Below are 8,787 nucleotides of genomic sequence, written 5' to 3'. Positions count from 1 at the left end.
ACCGTGCTATTAGACACATAAAGTTGCGCACAGTTCTTTTGCCCACAGTTCTTTTGCCCACTGTTCTTTTGCGCACCATGCTGGTAGGCACCCCTACCGGCGCGCGCGCGCGTGTGTGGTGTGTGTGTGTGTGTGTGTGTGTGTGAATAGAGCATGGTCGCGCATTTTCGTGTCCAATTGCACGGTGTGCAAACGAACGGTGCGCAAAAGAACTGTGCGCAAAAGAACTGTGGGCAAAAGAACTGTGCGCAACTTTATGTGTCTAATAGCACGGTGTGCAATTGCAACGTGTGTAATTGTACTGTGCGCAAATGAAGGCTTCTCCTCTCTGCTAATAGCACGGTGTGCAATTGCAACGTGTGCAATTGTACTGTGCGCAAATAAAGGCTTCTCAGCTGATGTTGGGAAAATTTGCCGGACGTATCGATTGGCTGTCAGATAGAGAATTTTTAGAAAGAAACTAGAAATTCCTTATTCGATAGCCAATCGCTATGATGTATCAGAGCCTTAATCATTCTATAATGTTCCGTCTATGTATTTTATATTGTCTATGATTTGACACTTCGAAGTATTTAATGGACCAATCAGAGCGAGAAATTTGCACTCGTAGTGAAAGTAGCGTCAAACGGAATGATCAAAAGCGCGTGTAAAGTGATCATTCAAACTAAAAGAGTTTAAATAAAGATGTAAATATAATATAAATAAGCATGGCTCGTCCAAAGGTGAGATAAATAGGTACTATATAGTATAAGTATCGAAAATATGTTAAAACATTTTTTCACAATTATGTTAAAATATTTTTTACAATTGTTATTTGTATGGAATTGAATCTTTTACTTATCTTAACCTAATTTCTAATTATAAATATAATTTGACAGGTCTTATATCTAACTTTTAAAAATTATAGAACTGTATAATTCTTTATTTTTCTCTTTCTTTTGCAAACATGGAATAATATTTAAATTTGACTTAATTAAATTTTTTATAAATTTTATTACATTCTTGTCATATATAAAATATGACATTTAAAAAAGTTTTTTTAATTGTGTAATTATTATACTAATTTTCTTCCTTTTTTTGCAGAGAAATAATAAGTGGTTTGTGCCATCATTTGATTGTGAACCTGTAAATGAGCCTTTGGCAAAGCGTCCCAATATAGGAGAATTAGATAAGACTGTAGCGAACACGTCATTTACACAGAGTACTTTGAAAAGAATTAAACATGAAACCAGTTTATCGAAATTAATCGAGGCTTGTGAACCTCAAAAACTCACTGATTTGGCAGTTAGTAGACAGAAACAAAATGAGATTTCCAATTGGTTTCAACATAAGGCATCAAAAAGGCAGCCTTCAATGTTAGTTCTCTCTGGCCCTTCTGGTTGTGGAAAAACTGCAGCTATAAAGTTACTTGCCAAAGAAAATGGATTCGACGTTATCGAGTGGATTACTCCAATTGATCAAATCGAGGATGAAAATAGTAACAATTATTATTCAAGGCTTGCAAAAGTAGCTTATTAAAATTCTGAATTATATATTTAAACATAATTTTTGATAATTTTCAGAACGTGTGATGCGGCAAGGAGACAAATTCGAGGATCACCTAATTCGTGCAACGCGTTACCGCACAGTATTTGGCAATTGTTCCAAACAGTTGCTTCTTGTCAAGGATCTTCCAAATGTCTACCACGAAGATCACAAGGGTTTTTTTACACTCGTAGAGTATGCAGCATATACATTATAATAAACTGTTTAGATGTTGCTTGATTTTTTGTCTTTAAAAATATATTTCTCTAGAAAATATTTCCAGATAGGCAAGGAGCCGGTGATATTTATTTGCACAGAGACCGGAAATTCTAGACTGATGCAGACATTATTCGCACTTGATGTCAGAGAAAAGTTTGGTATCGATCTCATTAAGTAAGTTAATTGAATTTTTTCTTTTAAATTCAAGATTTATTTGTGCGCAATTTTAAATATATAATTATGATTTATTTGGTGCAGCGTAAATGCAGCTACGCAAACCGCGATGAAAAATATGCTGAAGCGAGTATCCGGTGTACTAAATTCCATCGCTGGCGATATGTTGCAAGTTTCTCAGCAGCACATCGACGAAATATTGTCCAACAGCGTCGGAGACGTGCGCAGTGCCGTTTTAAATCTAATTTTTATTTCTCTCAAAGGTATACGAGTTATATTAATTAAATCAGTAAGTCACAGAGCTAATTAGATTGTTCTTATGAATACTAGTACCCGAGCGACACTTGAAGAGCGAGTGCGGTATTCGAGAAGAAACTTTGGGTCTACTGCATGGAGTCGGCAGAGTCATAAATCCGAAAAGTATAATTTGATTTGATTTATTTTTTTTTTTAATTAGATTTTTGCGAACAGATAATTGCGACTTATGATTAATTCCAGAAGGATCAGACGGCGATTCCTTCGTACACGATCCTGAAGAAGTAGCGGCATTCTTTCAGTCACAGTCGGTGGTGTTTGTTCAATTTCTACAGGAGAATTATTTAAACACTATAAGAACGATAGAAGAAGCCACTGTAGCGTCCGATATTTTGAGCTTGGCCGAGGTTTTAAATTCCGAATGGCGTGTAAGTTTTGTTACAACTCTTTTGATTATATAAAATACTTGTTCTTATATGTTCCATAATTCGGCAGGATCGCAATTTGAGTAAAGTTGCATTATCATATTGCGTTCGTGGCTTGATGCTAGCGAATGAGAAGCCTGTAACTGGTTGGAATCCAGTGAGAAAACCTCGAGGCGATCATAGTAACATGTAATTATCAGATAAATTATTTTTGTCATTTTTTTGCTGTATATTTGTATCTTTTAATTTTAATGTACATATTTATTTGCAGACGACGATGTTTGGTAACACCAGAAACACGATGGTATGAATCAATCATTAAACCTTTTTCGAAGAAAATGAACGAAATATCGATAGAAAATAAAGACGAAGATGCAGAAATAATTATTGAAGAAGATTAGCATATACACTGAATTATATATTAAGTATTATTTTCGCAGTTTTTATATGTTTCTATCTTTTTCCTTTAATTATAGTTAATATAAAATATAAATGATTAAAAATTTCACTTGCGATACAAATATTATGCTTGTTTCTATTTACATTTATTGCATCAACAACCAGATAAGTCATCTATAAGATATATTTAAAATATGCAAATTTACGAATATTAAATATATATTCTAGGTTTTCTTAACTTTTAAGAAACCAGCTGTATTAGAAAAGTACTTCGCATTTGCTTCGTTCACTTTTTTCTCCGCAGCTTGTGGATTGACGATTTCAAGGCCCTGTAAGTATGTAAACGATTGCAAATAATTATATAAAAAGGAAAATTATTTTATTTTTATATGCTTTGTGCAACTAGTGAGAGATTAAATTTAATGAAAGATTAAAAGACAAAATATATGTACCTGCAGAGGAGTGAAAGCTACGCTGGAAGCTGTGCCGGATACTTGCTTCTTAACAGTAGTGCTCCCGCCCCATTGTTGTTGTTTCTGCAAATTCTTCTGCAGCGTCTTGGATATCCTAACCTTGGTCTTCTCGTCGATCTGTGGCAGCCTGATTCGACCCGCTCCGGCTTTGCCGATTGTTCCTCGCGAGTAACCGAGATCTTCTTGGTAAGCGTCATTCTCGATCTATTCACAGTAACATACATATTTCATAATATCTATGCTTCGACATTACAAATCACGAGTATTTAAAAAAAAAAAACATACGTCCGCAAAGTTCATTCGGTTTGCGTGCTTCCTAAACTCTGTGATTGCGTAGCGCTCTTTCATCTTGCGGACGCGTTTACCGCCACGTTTCTTTCGACCAGGATCAATCGGTTTTGGTAACGGTTTCACGAACTTTACAGGCGGTGGTTCTTGCAGCTTGTCCAGTTTCTTCTCAATCTCTTCGCGTAACATTTGACCGATGTGGCCGTCCGTACTCTCGTGGCAGGCGTCCACTCTGGCTGCCAGCATGCTCTTCGCCGCCACGAGCCTTGCCGCTTTCCTTCGCAGATCCTACAACGTCGTCAGATCTGAGGTTGTAAGTTGTAATATTTCGTATTATCTTTTGTACTTATTCCTTTATACTTACGGGAGGCGTTTCCTGCACAATATCGGAATAATATATGAATCCTGTGTGAGGCAAGGTGGTGACTTGCGAAAATCCAGAGAGTGTGGCCTTTTGAGATCCTAGGACTAGAACGTTACAAGCTGGCATCTTGGACAGTTTTGTCAGACCACCTGCGACACCTAAAAATCATAGAAATTTGTTATAATATAAATTCACTTTTGTAACATATATATAATGTAATTTTAAAAAATATACCCATAATTTTGGCGGCTGTCGATGCACCGACAATTATCGATAGGTTTGGTGCAATGAATGCCATTCTGCTTTCTACATATTCAAATATCTTTAATTTAGAATTGTTCAATTCTACTGCTGTGTCGCAAGCTTCACAAATGGCTTCTTTCTCTTCTTCTGTCAATAATTGGCTGTAAGTGACAACATATTTGAAATAAATTAAACATTAAAAATGAATAATTATATATAATACCCTCTATTTTCAAATCAACTGAAATCTCCTAAATTTTTATTTTTGCATTGCATATTTTTTTTACTACTTGTTACACATGTAAGATAAAAATAATTATAAAATTATAAAAATACATGATTAAGTAACTGTAATATTTTCTATGGATAGCCATAATATAAATAGGAATTTCAGAATAGGAGTTGTTTAGATAATTTGAGATTAGAGGGGTTTGATTGTACACAGTGGAATGTGTTACCCTTGAGTAGTTGACGCTGTCACAGAAACAACCATAATTGTGGCTTGGGTAAGAAACTGTTGTAAAGTTTCATTATTTTTGGCCCTGTCTAAGTCATTTCCCAATTCTCTAACGGTCATTACATATTCCAATAGTCCAACTACTAAGGATTCCAATTCTGGGAATCTTTTCGAATATTTATCTCTTGTAAATCTGTGTATAGTAGCTGAAAAATATAAAAACTATATATCGATATAACAATATATATCATATATGCCTTACAAATTAAAAATGCAAATTGTTATTACCTATTTCATTGTCGATGTCTACAGCCATATTATTAGCTTCAACTATTAACTGATATTCTGGATCGGATTCCACAGGTCCACCAATGTCAGCTGACTTTCTGGGTACTTTGATGTGCTCTTCAATCTGCGACATGACTTTTTGCAGTCCTTCTGAATCTCGTAACTTGGCTAACTCTCGAACAGAGGATACTTTAATCTCTGGAGAAGAGAATAATTATTTATAATATTGTTTTTTACATTATAATGTGCAGAATATAAAAATTACATTCCTAGATAATATGATATAATATGTGTAAAAAATTAAACAAGAAAATTTTTGCCAAGTATATTATAGAGAATAATCAAACCTTCTTCTATGACTTTGGAGACCGAAGCCGGAATGAATTGCGGCTCCGGTTCCTCCATAAAAGCGTCCGCGTCGTCATTTTCCTCGAGATCGGCGAGAAGTTCATCCGCCAAAGACATTTTTCTTCGTTATAAATTATTTGTTTATAGCAGACTTTATTTGCCAAATATCCGAGAGATATCACGCCGCACGCCGCCTACGTATTAAATAAAAGATATATATAATATAGTTGATTCTACGTCGGTAATGTAGTTTTCTGTTTCTAGGTTCGCGTCTCGGCTAAATGTGGTCAATATTATGGTCATTATACGTGGACCAGGATCGATAGCGGTTCGCCAAGGATATTCGTGTAAGATAAAAACATTATGAATGACCAAAATGCACGGCAGTAATACGACTATTCAGCTAAGAGGTCCCAGTCGAGTCGGACATTATGAATGTCAGAAATCAGAAATGCGTCAGTAAGTTTTCGCTCTGCCTGCGGAAAATTCGCAGGCTATAGCTCTGCAAAGAGGGATTGTCAGACTTGATCGGATCCTCGATTGATGGAGAAAATCTTTCGGAAAGCATGAAATGCGAAGGAACAGCTTCAAGAAAAACACGTAAGTCTTACTTTACATGAGATCATTCCGTCCAGATGGAAAGAATGCACTGCGATAAATACTGATGACACTTGATGTCTCGCAGAGTCAGTCCATTGAGGCAAAAAATAAAGGCTCCCCAACATCTGCTGCGATTTAAAGACGAAGAAGATGGGTTCGATAATGAATGGAGTGGTCGTTTCCGGCTGCCTAGTTTGCCACGGCAAAAATCGTGGAAGGATGATGATAACATCCTGTCCAATGAGAACAGTGCGGCAACATCTGTCTCTTGGTCGCAGGAGGTGGAAGATACAGCCACCCAGAAACTGGAAGAACAGTGGGCGAATGTGGAGAGGACCCTCTACGAGGAAGAGGATGATCAGCTAGTTCAAGGGTCCGTTTTGGATGAATGTATACAATGGAGAACGCAGATCCCATATTTGAGAATAATTGGCAAAAATGCAGCCCAAAACAATCTTTGCACCAATAATAGTAATACGAAACATGATATTGGCTCCAGTGACGAGAGGATGAAAAGATTTGATAATCTACAAAATGACAAAGTATCTATGGAGCACAATCAATGTTCAACAAAGGTAAGAAATAAAATTCTCTCTAGCATACAATATGCAAAATGTATTTGTATTTTTATATTATTGTTATATTTTTATATTTACAGGAAGGGGAAGATTCTACACAATACAAATTAAACATAGCAAAATTTGAAGCTATACTTGACATACTGTTGGAGCATGTAATCGCTGAGGTCATTCCTAACAAGGAGAATGATACAGATTCTTTGTGCGAAAGTCTAAGCGATACTTTAAAAATTGCCCCTGCTCCTGTTCATGGCAACAGAAATTCATCGAGAAACTCAAAAACAAATTGGGCAGAAGAAGCAATTTCTCCTAATTATATTGAGAACAAGTCTTTAAGCATACGAAATCGATTGTTGGATACAGAAAGCTCTCTTCAGACAATAACGAATGATACAAATTATCAAAAAGTTCAAAAGTAAGATTCATAAAACAAAGTATTAAATATAAGAACGCTTTCTTTGATTTTATATATAATCTAATTTTTAGGAGACAGAGAAGTTCAATTTCTGCAAATAAACCAAATAAACCAAGAGACTTTGATAATATGGAAGACAATGATGCATCGAAATCCAAGGAGAGATTAGGCACGCCACATATAGGCAGAAATAAGCTTGGCACTATTTTTAACGAGAGAATTGTTGTGAGTCCTGTGCCTTTTGCGGTATCCACACGAGAAAGCTTCTCTACTTTAAATACTATTCCTATTAGATTCATGAATGAGGATTTGGAAATTTCCTCTTTTCAAGGTAGAAAATATCAAATTATTTCAGCATTAAGATTAGTATTAATTCGTATTAATATAAAAAAATTTCAAATATTTCAGGATCAGCCCGAAACGTTTCAGGTGATTTCCGTGGCTCTGCGAAAAGATCGAGCGTTTTGAGAAATTCAAATATTCATTCCGCCTGGCAAACTCCTGTCTGTCCTACCGTTTGGCCGAAAAATATTCGACTCGCGCCCATAGATACTTCGAGACTTCCTAGTAACAAAAATAGGTATGTTGATAATTTATTGAAAAAAATTAAAACATTTTTTTGAATAGAGTTTTAAGATAGTTTCAGTCTAATTTTGGAAATTTTTTAAAAAACAAAGTACATATAAGTATATATAATATATATATTTGAAGGTGTATATATTTAAATGACTTCATATATTTCAGATTATTCGCACCATCGCCCGCTATCTTACACTGCAATAGGAGACCACTAAGTCCGATTTCTCGTTCCAAGATACCGAAATCCGCTCACGCGACTCGCGATCTGGAGGTTCAGGGAAAACACATCATTCCTTCGCAATCAAAAATCGGTTTGCTCTCAGCTGGTTGGGATTATAGTTCCAGAATGGCCAAGAGCAAGAAAAAGAAACATTAAGAAAAAGAAAGCTCGAGCAACGGAGGGTTCTTGAAAAAAAAAAAAAAAAAAGAAAAATGCTTAATGCAAAATAAAGTTGAAAGCGCTTCGAACACTTGCTTATAAGAAATATATTTTTCTAAAATGTGCCGTAATATATTGTCTTATTGTCTGCGTGTCTATAAGGAAACCGAAGAGTACAAAACATGCTGCTTCAATGCGTTCGGTTTCGTAGCAGGATAACGCTTGGACCACGGCAGAAAACGCTTTAAAAGTGAAGTACATATATGTACACAAATATATTTATTGTCGTACATAATTTATCGGAAGATAATCATTACAATCGCATACGCACATGCGATGCTGTGTGATTTTTAAATACGATATTGTTCCATTGTAAATCATAACTGTTTCTACCTCACCACGTGTCCGTGTATTATTCGAGTGTTGTTCTACACGCTTATCGCGAGTGGATATATTTTTGTATATGCCGCACAATATTATGTATTATTGTAAATGTATTGGATGTGATATATAAATATATAATAGCGTTGTTGTTGCCGGTGAGAGTTAGGTAATCATCGCGTTATTATCCCGCTGTCCTATATTGTATCTAAAATTTTTATTCCATTTAAAAATTTAGAAATGTAAGGATTTGAAAAATATGACAATATATTACATACACTATATATTAAATATATATAATATATATTCAAACGATAAATTATTTTAATATCGCTAGTAGAATAATCAAAGGATCAGTATTAAAAATAATCGACCAAACTAGCACAAATTTTTACACT

General features: G+C 35.2%; 3 protein-coding genes across 3 annotated transcripts; 2 read left to right on the top strand and 1 right to left on the bottom strand.

The window, feature by feature from the left end:
* The first annotated feature begins 131 nt into the window (after nt 1–131).
* Rad17 (Rad17 checkpoint clamp loader component) lies at nt 132–3,008 on the top strand. Its single transcript, XM_083046563.1, has 9 exons — nt 132–722; nt 1,084–1,477; nt 1,563–1,719; nt 1,795–1,917; nt 2,002–2,180; nt 2,248–2,337; nt 2,416–2,600; nt 2,668–2,786; nt 2,869–3,008. The coding sequence occupies exons 1-9, from the start codon at nt 708–710 to the stop codon at nt 2,996–2,998; spliced, it is 1,392 nt and encodes a 463-aa protein (XP_082902689.1). The 5' UTR covers nt 132–707; the 3' UTR covers nt 2,999–3,008.
* A 3-nt stretch (nt 3,009–3,011) lies between these two features.
* On the bottom strand, nt 3,012–5,651 carry Prp31 (pre-mRNA processing factor 31). Its single transcript, XM_083046562.1, has 8 exons — nt 5,457–5,651; nt 5,110–5,307; nt 4,823–5,027; nt 4,356–4,525; nt 4,122–4,279; nt 3,755–4,045; nt 3,449–3,673; nt 3,012–3,325 (listed from the first exon to the last, which is right to left on the bottom strand). The coding sequence occupies exons 1-8, from the start codon at nt 5,572–5,574 to the stop codon at nt 3,221–3,223; spliced, it is 1,470 nt and encodes a 489-aa protein (XP_082902688.1). The 5' UTR covers nt 5,575–5,651; the 3' UTR covers nt 3,012–3,220.
* On the top strand, nt 3,932–8,562 carry LOC145940913 (uncharacterized). Its single transcript, XM_083046561.1, has 7 exons — nt 3,932–4,067; nt 5,722–6,057; nt 6,143–6,632; nt 6,716–7,050; nt 7,122–7,381; nt 7,459–7,630; nt 7,795–8,562. Exons 2-7 carry the CDS (start codon nt 6,029–6,031, stop codon nt 8,003–8,005), a joined length of 1,497 nt encoding a protein of 498 aa, XP_082902687.1. The 5' UTR covers nt 3,932–4,067; nt 5,722–6,028; the 3' UTR covers nt 8,006–8,562.
* The last annotated feature ends 225 nt before the right edge of the window (nt 8,563–8,787 follow it).

This window comes from Prenolepis imparis, unplaced genomic scaffold (assembly GCF_030444845.1).
Source record: "Prenolepis imparis isolate NDT839.2.m4 unplaced genomic scaffold, iyPreImpa1.0 SCAF_9, whole genome shotgun sequence".
NCBI classification, from domain to species: domain Eukaryota; kingdom Metazoa; phylum Arthropoda; class Insecta; order Hymenoptera; family Formicidae; genus Prenolepis; species Prenolepis imparis.
Note: the sequence above shows the minus strand (reverse complement) of the source record. Positions and strands in the feature narration are given on the sequence as shown.

What these genes read in the sequence shown, in the direction of transcription:
- Prp31 (XM_083046562.1), bottom strand. Translation starts at nt 5,574, where the DNA reads ATGTCTTTGGCGGATGAACTTCTCGCCGATCTCGAGGAAAATGACGAC. An exon ending in TTGTGCAGGAAACGCCTCCC is followed by an intron (nt 4,046 to 4,121) that starts GTAAGTATAAAG and finishes ACGACGTTGTAG; the next exon opens with GATCTGCGAAGGAAAGCGGC. An exon ending in ACCGAATGAACTTTGCGGAC is followed by an intron (nt 3,674 to 3,754) that starts GTATGTTTTTTT and finishes TACTGTGAATAG; the next exon opens with ATCGAGAATGACGCTTACCA.
- Rad17 (XM_083046563.1), top strand. An exon ending in TCAAATCGAGGATGAAAATA is followed by an intron (nt 1,478 to 1,562) that starts GTAACAATTATT and finishes GATAATTTTCAG; the next exon opens with AACGTGTGATGCGGCAAGGA. An exon ending in TTTTAAATTCCGAATGGCGT is followed by an intron (nt 2,601 to 2,667) that starts GTAAGTTTTGTT and finishes ATAATTCGGCAG; the next exon opens with GATCGCAATTTGAGTAAAGT.
- LOC145940913 (XM_083046561.1), top strand. Translation starts at nt 6,029, where the DNA reads ATGCGAAGGAACAGCTTCAAGAAAAACAC. An exon ending in AATTATCAAAAAGTTCAAAA is followed by an intron (nt 7,051 to 7,121) that starts GTAAGATTCATA and finishes TCTAATTTTTAG; the next exon opens with GAGACAGAGAAGTTCAATTT. An exon ending in GGAAATTTCCTCTTTTCAAG is followed by an intron (nt 7,382 to 7,458) that starts GTAGAAAATATC and finishes CAAATATTTCAG; the next exon opens with GATCAGCCCGAAACGTTTCA.